This window comes from Eleutherodactylus coqui, chromosome 12 (assembly GCF_035609145.1).
Source record: "Eleutherodactylus coqui strain aEleCoq1 chromosome 12, aEleCoq1.hap1, whole genome shotgun sequence".
Classification (NCBI taxonomy): Eukaryota; Metazoa; Chordata; class Amphibia; order Anura; family Eleutherodactylidae; genus Eleutherodactylus; species Eleutherodactylus coqui.
In genome coordinates this window covers 111,471,638-111,485,019 of record NC_089848.1, presented here as the reverse complement: position 1 = coordinate 111,485,019, position 13,382 = coordinate 111,471,638, and the positions used below count along the sequence as shown (strand labels likewise).

General features: G+C 42.6%; 1 protein-coding gene across 3 annotated transcripts in view; it reads right to left on the bottom strand.

Annotated features, from left to right (window-relative positions):
- MKX (mohawk homeobox) overlaps positions 1–13,382 on the bottom strand; it is a 121,719-nt gene that overhangs the window by 1,304 nt on the left and 107,033 nt on the right. For all 3 annotated transcript variants that reach the window (XM_066584807.1, XM_066584808.1, XM_066584809.1), the window contains exon 6: positions 1,211–1,244. In XM_066584807.1, the coding sequence (XP_066440904.1) occupies positions 1,211–1,244 (34 nt within the window). The remainder of the gene's footprint in view (positions 1–1,210; positions 1,245–13,382) is intronic.

Here is a 13,382-nt window from a genome sequence, read left to right as displayed (position 1 = left end):
AAATTTCCATAGATGTATGGAAGGCATTTTAGTTCGTCCCAAAAATGCTCGATGGATTGAGCCCCAATACTTAGTGCTGTTTGACATGGTGCTCGGTCATGTTGGTAGGGCTTAGAGATGTACCAAGAGAAGTGTTGAAGCTTGATTTGAGGAGCAGAACATCTGCAAACTTCATTGGTCATCCCAAAGTAGTATCGTATTTCCGTGAAAATAAGATCCTGTCTTATATTAATTTTTGCCCCAAAAGATGCACAGGGTCTTATTTTTGGTGGGGTGTCTTATCCTCACCAAGCAGGCACCGTTTGGGCCCCTCCAGCACAGCTGTGGTGCTCCGGCAGGCCTCGATGTAGTCCTCAATGCCGACAAAGCTTCTCTTGCTGGTGACAGGACTTGAATACCCCGCCTCCAGCAAGCGATTGTCAGCTCTATACCTGGTGGCATTCGGATGGTTTCTGTACTTGGATATGTCTGTGTGATACTCTCCTATGTACCTAATGCTCACAGATCTGATTTGCATATCCCCTTTGTCTGACAGCACAGGATTGGTGGGAGGCCCAATACTTTTGTCAACATAGTGTACTTTAAGAAAGATATTTAGATTCTTCATACAGGTTTATGTAAAACGTACAGAGTTGTTAAGAACTTTTACTATTGATGATCTGGCCTTAGGATTGGTCATCAATAGTTGACCAGCAGAGGTCTGCCACTTAGGATCCTCGTCAATCGACTGATTGCCAGGCCTGCTATCAGTAAGGATAGCGCTGTTTGTATTGCAGTGGCCTCATAGTGCAGGCTCAGATCTCATTAAATTTAATGAGAGGCGTGCCTGCAATACAGAAAGAGCTATCTGCTTATAGTGCTCTCTGCAGTAACAGTGAGCCCAGTGATCAGCTGATTGGTGAGGATCCTGAGCGGCAGACCCCTGCTGGTCAACTATTAATGACCAATCCAGATCATCAATAATAAACGTATCTGAATGGTGGAAGGTCTGACCTCTAGGAGCTCTACTGATCATGAGAATGGGGGACCCAAATGACCCTGAATGAATGGAGTGATGGTCATGCATGCGCACTACTGCTCAATTCATTTCTTTGGGACTGTCCTATTAAAATAGGGAATAGGTTCTTTCCATGGAATGACCTCTTTAAACACCAACAAAATAACTATTCCCAGTCCTACGTACCATACAGATGTAAAGCAGCTCACTCACCTTTGATATTTATTTGGTCCAGACTCCAAAGTGTCTAAAAATTAAACAAAGTTGAGTATTAATAATTTCAGTAAGTGACAATATGCTGTATAGGTGATGATTTATAAACAGACCACTTGGCATTAAACTTGTCCATTAATCATTCTGACAGCCGAGACACATTTTTACATTGGTTTAGTTAAGGGACCTTTCACACAGTGTTGGCGCAATACGCCCTACTGCGGAATATTCAGCACCAAAATAGCAGAATCCTGCCGGCAATTCTGCAACAAAATCTGTAATTAATCGTGCAGTCCTTTGCAGTGGGCTGGACGTCATCATCAATGGTCGGAGGGGAAGGTAGGAGTGTTGGCTTCACCCCGATTGAAATCAATTGGAAAGCCGTGATGCTCCTACTCTTCCTGCTCAAGGCAAGACACAGGAAGTGTAGGAGCGGCGCTCTGACTTTCCCCTCTGCCCAGTGATGTCGACAATCTGCTCGCTACACTGGAGAGGAGGATGGACGATCAGCTGATGGACAGGAGTCCCGAATGGTGGACCCACGTCCGTCAACTACTGATGACCTATACAGGGGAACAGCCTGGAATACCCATTTAACATGACATACAGCCCCCTCCAGAAACTGGAAACACCCCAAGTTTCAAACAGCAAATTACTAGTCAGAAACATGCCTCTGAGGTTCACATCAGGTCAAATTGTTGTCTTTTATAGTCTTTTTGGTCTCAAGTCTTTTCAGTAGGTGCCCAGTTTTGAGGAAATGCGCTCTGCCTCAATGGCTTGTCTCCCAATGGGTCTGAGTTCACTGCCCTTTCTCAAGAAAAGTGTCATTTGTTACCCTTTAGAGGTGGCAGAAATGTTTATCCCGTGCCGTTGGCCATCTGTGCCCTCCTCTTCCCATCGAGATCTTTGGGAGCAGAATGGAGGTCTGTGCTATTAGGCATTTAAGAAGTTATGGCTAATCATTCTGAATATAACAATCAACTTATATAGATTTGGTCTGGGTGGATCTCAGTCAGGTGCTCTGATGGATTTATTACCCTCGTTAACACTACACTAGAGATGAGCGAGTATACTCTCTGAGGCAAATTACTCGAGCGAGTAGTGCCTTAGCCGAATATCTCCCCGCTCATCTCTAAAGATTCGGGGGCCGGCGCCGGTGACAGGTGACTTGCAGCGGGGAGCAGGGGGGAGCGCGGGGGAGAGAGGAAGATCTCCCCTCTGTTGCTCCCTGCCCCCCGCCGGCCCCCGAATCTTTAGAGATGAGGGGGGAGATACTCGGCTAAGCCACTACTCGCTCAAGTAATGTGCCTTAGCGAGTATACTCGCTCATCTCTACACTACACCAATAAAAATATTGTGCCAGACAACAAATACAAATATTCTTTATCTTTGTTAATTCATACTTAAAAATTGAAGTGGCCTCCTTCCATTAAGACAGGGGCGGATCATCCAAGACGTCACCCACCATCATCTGCAATAGATTCAGGTACTGATCCACTTTGGGCTTTCTTCGAGTACGCTTTCGCATAGGCCATACTATCATAGCTTTCCTCACTTCAGTCATAGCAGCGGTCGAACGGCACTTAGAGAGACACAGAAAGCAGATTTCTGCTTTTCACATGCTACCCGTCAACTTTGCCATTGGGTTTTCTCTCTCTCTCTGAGGGGCCACAACACCAAATTGAAATCCATGTTCCGGGGTCCCCAGGGATCCGTGCGCTGCACCATCATGCAGCACTGCATGCCTTCCTATTTAAGTATGGTATTGTTATTTCTACATAGGATACCTGTACTAAGATATAGCGCTCCATCAGGCTTTATGAATAGCCTTGGTATTAGAACTGAATAAAAAGGGTTTAAACACAAGAAGGATTAATAAAGAATTGCCAGTTGATTGCTGGACAAGTAGGAGCAGTTCTGATAATATGTATCCTCACCACAGTCCTGTTATACAAACTGAGGAAAGAACTTGAGCCGAGGCTGAAACGCGTCGTTTTACAGTATAACCAATAAAGAAGTTTCATTATCTACCACCACGTGAGGCCCTCTTGACCGCTCCAGCATTGATGATGACCCTACTGATCCGTTGCCAGTTATCACCGTGGCCACCTCTCCCACCAACGATTGTACTCTTTTGGTGGGGGATACTTATACAGTTATAGTTGGAGGTAATTCTCCTCCACATTTTGTAGAAAAGCCATGGGATTATCATGAGTAATTGTCTTCTACAATAACAAGTGTAATACTCATACTCAGTACGGACGTTGATGTCCGCCCTCATTTCCTTGTAGATGTTTTTGAGAGGATGTGACTCCTTATATAATAATTCCAATGACACGACTACAGAATGACAAGCCTGTGTGTCATGATAGCCAGAATCTAGTATTTTACTGCGAGCCAAGCCAAATAGACGTTACTGAACATATACAGTATCATTTCTGTGTTTAGTTTGGCTCAAGGTACAAATACAAAGAGCCTCTTGTTGCCTCGTATATTTTTACATTGGAAGCAATGATTTCACAATAGGATAGTCTGAGAGAAAAAGGAGAAATTCTGAGGAACAGCAGTTTTATCGTTCCCGATAACTTCCTGCATAGAAGTGTTTCTAAGAAATGTAAATTCGGGATCAGTCATGTGCAAAATGGCTGCCAGAATCATTCCCAAGTGCTTCCGAGAAGGTTAGGAAGGCGTTTTACGTACAGGTTGGGACAAGGGTATAAAACATATTCTATAGACAATACTAGTTGTAACCAGGAGCAGGTAATCGGGTGCCAAGAGCCAGTTAGCTGAGGGTTGGGAGGCCTACATTAAATCGCATAGACATTGGGACCGTGTGGCAGACTTCCACCTGCAACCGGTAATAAAATGCATTAAAGGGGTTGCCTGATTTAGGAAAAGGCAGCCTAAGAGGTCCTGCATGGTATGACATCACAAAACAGCTGATACTCACCTCTCCCAGCTTCCCCGCTGGCTCCAGTCTCCACTGACTTGTTTACAGGTTGCAATCAGCCTGTGACATCCCATAAACCCACCACTGCAGCCAATGACAATGCTCAACAATACTCTCTGAGCGCTGTCATTGGCTGCAGCAGCTTGTTTGTAGACGGTTCAGACTGCGGCCTCTAAAGATGACTTCAACAGGGAGACCCTGAGCCGCCAGCAGGGGACAAGCGGGAGAGGTGAGTATCAGCTGTTTTGTTATTTTATATCATGGGAGATGCCTTAGGCTGCTGTTTCAAAACTTGGACAGCCCCTTTCAGTTTATCCCCTTCCCATTGCAGTCCTTTTTGTTTTTTATTTTCAGATTTTTCCTTCCCACCTAAAAACGTTTTTATTTTTCCAGTGACATATCTGATGAGGACTTGTTTTTTTGTGTGATGAGTTGTATTTTTCAATAGTAACAATTAAAATAATGCATTGGAAAACATTTAAAAATTTCTAATTGGGGCAAAAATGGGGAAAAAAAACAGTTGTGCCATTTCTTGGGAGTTTGTTTTACTGTATTCATGGTGCAGCAAAAAGGACGTTAACTTTATTTTGTGGGTCAATATGGTTACAGCTATACCAAATTTATGTCATTTTGTTTAGGTAGTGTAGTGTATAGAAGTTAATCTGTGGAAGCTTCTGGATGTTTCTGGATGGTCTATGTTGTCTTGTGCTTATGTGTATTGTCAATGTGTTCCATGTGAGCGAATATGATGTGTATTACATAGCTGCAGCACTGAATGGGTTACTGTCTGGAAAAGTATCTCTTTGTTTGTCATGTGACCTTGTTTTATATATGCTGATGCAAGGCGCATGAGTGAGGGCATTCCTGTTAGTCACCCAGCCTGTCTGTCTTTGGAGGTCTTTCCTATCTGTCGTGTGGAGAGTAGCTGCTCTGCATACAGACACCTTTAGTCTGTATGTAGTAGATATGGAAGAGGCTGAGAGGATAGAAGACGTGTGCTGTGGACCCCCTTCTTCTTCTCTGCATGGAGGAATAGGCGAGTGAAAGTCCACAAGAAGCGCGAGTTCCCGCTGTGTGGCATTGGGTGCAAATCTCTACTCCGAGAGGGTGTGCCGGTGGAGAGTCAGTAAAGTGTTCGTGAGAAAGTGTCTGGGAACAGAGAACCACAGATAACTTGGCCTGTGTAAGTCACTCTGTCCTCCCGTGTTTCCTCTCTGTCACACCACGTGTTCTGCTGCACTACCTGTCCTGCCGGTGGATGTCAAGTGTGGACTGTATTGAACTTTACTGCAAGTTGTGTTTAAACGGCTTCACCGACCGTTCCCGGTTCTGCCTTTAAACCTTAACCCTGCGTGAGTGGACTCTTTATTCTGGCATCGAGAGATCACCGCAGAGGAAGGAACGGTGGCATCACCGTGACAAAGTGGACTAAGGTAAACCCTTAGTGTCTCTGGTTACCCTCCGGGTGGGAGGCGGTGGAGCCACTGTGACAAGGCCTACATCTAAACCCCGCTGTCTCCTAGGCTGGGGCGCTCTCCTCAGACGCTGCAGTAGTACTGCTTAAAAAAGACAAAATGCCTTTCAAAAAATATATACCAATATTTTCTGTCACCATTTTTGACCAGCATAACTTTTTTATTTTTCCGTTGATGCACCTGTGCAAGAGTTCATTTTCTTCTGAGTGATTTATACTTTTTAAAAGGTACCATTTTCAGCTACATAAAACTTTTTGATCGCTTTTTATTCTTTTTTTTTCTGGGAGATTGGGTGACCAAAAAAAAAAAGCAATTCTGGCGTTGCGCATTTTTTTTCTGATGGCATTCATCATGCAATGTTAATATGATATTTTAATAAATTGTACTTTTATGGATGCAGTGATACCAATTTTTCTTTTTTTCTTTAGTTTTTTTTTTTTTTACGTGACAACTGGGAAAAGGTTTTTTATTATTAAGGTTTGTTTTTACATTCGTTTAGCCCCTATGGGGGACTTTAACTTTCAATCATTTGATTGTTTATGCAGCATTTAAAGGGTTAACAGCCACAATCAAAAGTTATTGTGGATTGTGGCTGCTGCAGGCGAGTGCTGGCTGTAGAAGGTGGCCAACACCCGCTGGCTTGGCTCTCGAGCCTGTTCCATGTACATGTACGGTGCTCGTCAAGAAGGGGAGGTGAAAACATTTGTGACTTCTTGAGTCCCCTGTGTGACTGGTGTGATAGTGCGCAGGAATGACCATCGCTCCATTCACTTCTATTAGACTGAAGGAGATAGCTGAGACTTGTACTCAGCCATCTCCATAGATGGTGAATGGAGCGATGGTCAAACATGTGCACTACCATTCCGTTCACACAGGGGACTCGGGACCACGGTTCTCATGAGTGATGAGGCTCCCAGCGCTCAGACTCCCCATGAATCATATATTTATTGCTTATCCAGTGGATAAGTGATTAATGTTGTCTGCAGAAAAAACCTGCATAAAGGGGTTGTTGTTCAGGACTTTTTGGATTTTTTCTATTGATGACCTGTCCTCAAAAATTGACGAGCCTCCGCCGGTCTGGGTCCGCACCGATCAGCTGATTCTCGGTGACATTGATCAGCAGAGATCCCAAGCTGCTGACCCCTGATGATCAATAGGAAAAATCAAAAAAATCTCGGACAACCCCTTTAATGCACATATGTAGTACTTATGAGAAAATCTCTAAACCCACAAAGTACCCACATGCACCCCAAATTTTATATAGAGGCATACACAATCAATGCATATTCAATTTTTGAATGCCTCAAGAGGAGCTTACAGCTCCTCATGGAACCATTTTATGGTCTGAAACAAGGCCCACTTCGGAGCCGCAGGGGCTCAGGGTGCCAACTGTACAGGCTTTGCCACGTATCTGAGACCTTACAGGCAGCCGTTGCAGCACAAGTGACTGACATAGTGCCCAGGGCAGTGTAAATGTTTATGAGATGCAGGGCACCAAAATATATTAATTTAACCAAACCGTATATATATTACCTACATTTGTTAGAAGCACCGTGGCATGATGCATAATTTTTCCTTTTTCTAAACAACAATGTGTTCAAATATTTTTCTTTGGACAGTAAAAAATCTAAAATCGGGAAAAAAACCATAACTTAGAAGAAAAAAAAATCTTGAAGTCCATGGACATCCATTGTTTTCGCTGGATATCTGATCTTTGGAAACAGGCTTAGCTTAGACATTGGGGGGTTGGATCCAAAGTCGAGGAGACATAAAGGTCTTTCCTTTATAATTTTCTACTCTTTAGCACCCACTCCTGGTTATGGCTACAATGGATGCATACTATGGGTCCTAATTAAAGACCCCTGAAGAAGCTGAACGCTCCATATTGTTTGATGTTTTTTCCCAGTAACCATATTGTAAATCGCTCACTTTGATGCAGTGTGACATGCAGGTTTTGGATTCAGTTTTTGCACATATGTTTACTCTTTACTGCGGCTTAGCCAGTGCATGTCTTTCAAAATATTTGTTGCCCCAATGAAAACCCACTTTTTGTTTAATGGAACACGGATATTTCATTTTTGTGTGTTAAAAACCAGTCATATTTTTGCAACATGCCTGTTATAAAACCGAACAGAAATGGTAATTGATTCATGAAAACCACGCGTGAGTCTGTTTTTGATCAAAAGGAATGTAATAGGGAAATAAAATAAGGCAATAAGTTTAACATTATCACAGTCTGCATGCTGGCTTTTGGTTTCTAAAGGTCACTAAGTTCTTTATGAGGCCTGGACATAATATTACTTGAATAAACTTTCAGAATCCCCCACACTTTGTGTTATGCGCAGAAAGCCCCGTAAAGTTTTATGACCGAGTCGCATAGAAGTGTGCCACGTGCCAGACCCCGTAATGTATAAGCCTTCTCCACGGTGATACTTTTTCAGTGATATGAAAGCTAAATAATGTGTTTTCCACATATGTTGGGATTTTTTTCTTTATATCCTAAAGCACTAACACCTTTTGTCTTAAGCTTGTACGTTGTAAATTCTCACGAAAGAAACAGCGAAAGGAAATATTACATAGCGGTTCCTGGATTTTTGGGTCAAACAATAAACTGTAGAATATACATTCAGATAAAAAAGCATGGCGGATAACAAAAATATCCATACCAAAGGGACATCTGTCAAATCTGACATCAAGAGGAAGTTTCCCTAATTAGGATTCTGAAGGTCCCTAATAAACAAAGTGGTTCCTGCCCAGCAATACCAAGAGATCTTGAGGATGGAGTGTTTTGTTTTTGATGATCAACTTGTTCAAAATCCGGTCCCTGGTGACTCTGTTAATGATTGTTCATACCAGATCATCTACGAGATCTACACTTGTTTTTACATCAGTGAAAGTTATAAAATTTGGAAGCACAATCTTTTCAATAGTTTGTGAGCACATTTTGGCCTGATCTCATGTACTATGCTTCGGTTATCCAGGGCTGAAGACAACATGACGGAATCTGCAGAGCAGAGAAGTGATGAAGTTGTTTTTTCTGAAAGGTATGTCAGCCAAAGACATTCATGGTGACATGGTGTAAACATTAGGTGACAACTGACCTTTGTACACCACTGTAAAAAATCAGGGTGGCCAAACTTGAAAACGGCCAGTTCAACACTGACATTCTGGTAGACCTCCAATGATGTCTGCTCCAGAAACAATAGACACCATTTATGACATGATTCTGGAAGACCGGTGAATTTCTGCTAAGACGATAGCCAAAGCTCTGAACATTTCCAGGGAAAGAGTTGGGTTCGTAAGTCAGGATCACTTGGACATGAGGAAGATGTCTAACAAGTGGGTCTCAAAATGTTTGTCAGCAGATGAAGCCCGCGTAATTCTGTAGCGTATTTGGCAGGATGCTGATGCTTTCCTGCCCCGATTGGTGATAATGGATGAGATGTGGGTATTTATGTGTGATCGTGCGTCAAAAGAGCAGTCAAAAAAATGGAAACACAGTGGTTCCCTGCGTTCAAAGAAGTTGAGAGTGCAGAAGTCGTCATCCAAAGTCATGGCGTCTGTCTTCTGGGATATAGATGGGCTACTGCTTGTGGATGATCTTCCAAAGATGTCTACTATCATGGCTGTGTATTACACAACACTTCTGAACAAATTGAAGGAAGCAAGGAAGCCTAAAAGGCGCGGAAATTGACCCAAGGTGCACTGTTCTTGGACAACAATGCCTCATCCCACACATCGGCTATCACCGAGAGCAAACTGGCTGACCTTGGCTTGGGGGTGCTGGATCATCCTCTTTCTTTGCCTGACCTGGTGTCCTAGAACTATTATCTGTTTTCTAATTTGAAGAAATACCTCAAGGGAACCAAATTTGCCTCCATTTCTGATGCAAATACAGTGGCTGACACCTGGTTTGCCACCCAACCAAAGGAAATCTATCTGGATAGATTGAAAAAGTGCATTGACACCTGAGGGAACTATGTGGAATAACTGTGAAATTTTGTTGTTTTCTGTACATTTTTTTGTGATAAAAGACATATTAGAACCCCTTCGTAGTGATTTTCACCTTTCTCTGTTGTTGAAGTGCTTTATAGTACCGCTACGTGCTACAAAAACTGCATATTCACTCTGTTCTTGGTGGTTTCTATGGCATTCATGGATGACCAGTTGGTTTGATAAATGATTCTTCTGGTGGTTAATAAATAATATAATTCATCATCTGGCGGGTTAATTACTATATCTCTTCTGTTCTAGGGGTTAACTACATTATTCTATGTGAAGTAGGGAATCAATACTTTATTTGGTGGTTAATTACATTATTACTAGTGTTCTCCTTTAGTATCCCAGACACAATGGGAAGAGTAAGAGGTCTACCTGTGCAATAGAACAGTATGATCAGTACAGTTTGGTAGAAAAAACTTTTTTCACTGTACCTTGGCCTCCGTTCTCCATCTTGGCTTTCTTTTTCATATGCGGAAAACAGCATTGTGACAGAAACCTGGACAGAGGTAGTTCCTTTAATGTGTGAAACAGGGGTCTTTTTTAATCACCACAAGGTTTTGGTCCATTTTCTATCCTTCTAGAATGATAGGGACTAACAGGGATGGAAACCTTGTAAAACCGATACCAAAGTACTTTCCACTTCGCACATTAAAGGCAATGGCTCTGTCCAGGCTTCCATCTCAATGCCATTTTTTGCTATATATCCTTCCCCATATTATATCTAGGGACAGACTAAGAGACTAACCTTCTTATGTCGAGACATGGGGCTGTGCTTATTAGGACGATTGTCCTGCTATTAGGCAGGGTCCACCAAGCCCATGTTTTTTGGGATAGCGATTCTGTTCCGGTGTTGGTCCATTATGGACATTTTAAAATGTTTTGGTGTTACGTCTTTCTGTTGGCCTGTAAAGGACAATTATCACGTCTAAAGAGATGTGTTGGTGATGCCCATAAAGAGCATCATGAATAGTGCCCTCGTAACTATCTGAGTTAAAGTTAGGGATTGTGGGTAAAAAATGGTCATCTGACATGTTTGATATCAACTTGAAAAATAAGAGATCGTTCAAGAAATACGTAACTGTTATGACCGTGCGTTTTCATTGTACTCAAATTCCAGCAACCTTTGGAGGTCCATTGTGCCTCAACATGTCCCTACACGCCCTATATTACTAAATAACCTCTAATTCAGTCAGTTTATGGTATCAAATGAAGCCCATTCATATCTTAACTACATGGTTCAAGATAATACATACACTGTAGCACTCTAGCACTAGACAACCTAATAAGAAGCATATGCCATAATAGCAAATCATAACAACCAATCAAAAAGGTGACCAAGCCACAAAGTGATGCTTTTCTGAAACTATTTCTGCCCATAGCCCAATTACCGGATACGGTATAATGCACATGGGTGACCGCATAACTGGCATAATGCTACAAACTCATGGCAGCAATGGGATATATGAAGTAATGGATTTAGACAGCTCTCTCCAAAACATTTTCCTTTGGAAAGAGCGTCGCCATTGTGATAAAGTTAGAATCATATTAGGTCCATGATCAACAAACGATAAAGAAGAAAACTTTTTTGTGCGTAAAAAATATATTCACTAGAAACAATATAAAAAGGATATTACCAAAAAGGTAAAAGATGTAAAAGGGTATTTGGAAACCATACCATGGAAAATGGAGCCTAGTGACTGGCCTCAAAATCTGAGGAAGCTTCAGGGCCCATGATTGTGTGAGAGCAATGGTCCACCTTAGCTACGTGAAAAACATGCGTGAAAATCGCAAGTGCAGCAATGCAATGGTGATGCGATTTTCTTGAGAAATGCATTGCCTGTGCATAAAAATTACAGGCTTGCAAGTCCGATATTGCACTAACCCGTGTAAATGTTGCCTAATAATAGGATCACTGGCCATGGCACACAGGATGCCATTCTCTGCCATTACATAGCTGAGGCTTGATGATGTCACAGAGGGAGCGATCAACATTGATTGAGGCATGGGGACTGAGGTTCTCAGCAATCCCTGCTGTTGCAGTGAGAAGGCCTGCTGTCAGTCATAGCTGGCTCCCACTGCGGATGGCACGGGTTCAGCTTCTGAGCGGGCACCATCCACAGGACGTAAGTGTACGCCCTGGGGAGGAAACCACTTCCCACCCATGGTGCACATTTATGCCCTCGGGCTGGAAGGGGTTGAGTCTACAGGGAATTTGAAATTTAGAAAAATGGAGCTCCTCCCACTACAAAGATATAATGAGAAATAAATCGGTTCAAAATTATGAATCTGTTTAGAGCAAAAGCAGAACATGGTATTGGGTAGAAATTCACCTGAAGTTCGGACATTCGGCTTTATTATTATTTTTTTAAAGCAGACGTTTCTTTTTATTTTCTCTTTTTGAATTTTTTTTGCCACCTCTCAACTGGCAACATCTCTAAATACCGAGTAAAATACAGATGTGTTTAATAGTAACAGATGCGGCGTAAAGTAGGATTTGTGTACGCAGCTCGTTAAAAGCTTCTGTCGCACAGCAGGAAGCAGGGATACATACAGTCCAGTCCATCTGTTCCAGGATCCTATTGTTCCTCACCTCAGAGTTTCTATTGTTGCCGCATTGCAATAAAAGAGAATAAAGTCTCAAGGAACAGTAAATAAGGAAAATATGTCTCTGACACACTTGCTGCATCACTCAAGAAACTAAACAAGTTTGTCAGCAACTTTCTCTCTCATTAGAAGCAGACGGTGGAGAAAACCATTCCAAGGTCAGCGGGTGTTGGCGCACGTTGAAAAAAAAACATCTCCAGCCCAACTTGCTTTGTGTTGAACTGTGTTTACGTAGACGAAAGTTGACAAAATCTGCCTCTCATTATGAGCGGCACTCATCTGTGAACAAATGAACTGATATTACACAAGCTGCTAACGAGCTTGTTGTAAATGGAAAATTAGAGCAAAAATCACACATCGTTTGCACTTTCGTAAGCTCCACAACTTCGTCGAGGTTCGTACTCAAAACACAAAGCCTAAAAACTGTTATAAATAACTAATCACTAATGAATCCTCATGGGCAGCTCTGTTAGAGAAATAATGGTAGTGTATGGCCCTTCTGCTCCTGATCCCCCGCACTGCAGTCAGGGACGCTTCAACCATAGGCTACCCTCACCTATTGTGTGTCTCTCTGCCGCACCGGTCTCCGCTCACTTCTGGGTTCAGCAGTCACGTTCCTATTGAAGACTGTGACTGTTGAACCCACCGACCAAAGTATTTGGTGCACCCGTATAGTGGCTGTTGTGGTCACATGCTTAGACAGGTGCATGACTGCTAAACCTGGAGGTGAGCAGAGACTGCAGGAAAGCCTGCTGGACCGGGGTTAGGGGAGTATGATGTAATAAATGAATACTGAGAACAATGGTGGAGGGCGGTGCTCTAAGACTACGGGTCAACTAGTTTGAAAGTATCAAAATGTAAATGTTTAAAAGATCTGAAGGACATAATATTGAAGTGTAGACAAGGGGGCAATAGTGTGATTAGAAATAAGGAGTATTTGGTGAGCAAGGTAGATCACCAGTTTAACAACTGCAGAATGGATTAAAGGATCCCAGTTGATCTGACATTGGACAATCCACTTGGCGGATTGATTGTCTTCAGCACCAATTCATTGACTCAGCTATTGTCTTGGTACCTTAACCTTTCCCAATCCACTGTCTGATGTCTAAAGACATTCTGATTGAAGGCTGTACAGCTTCCA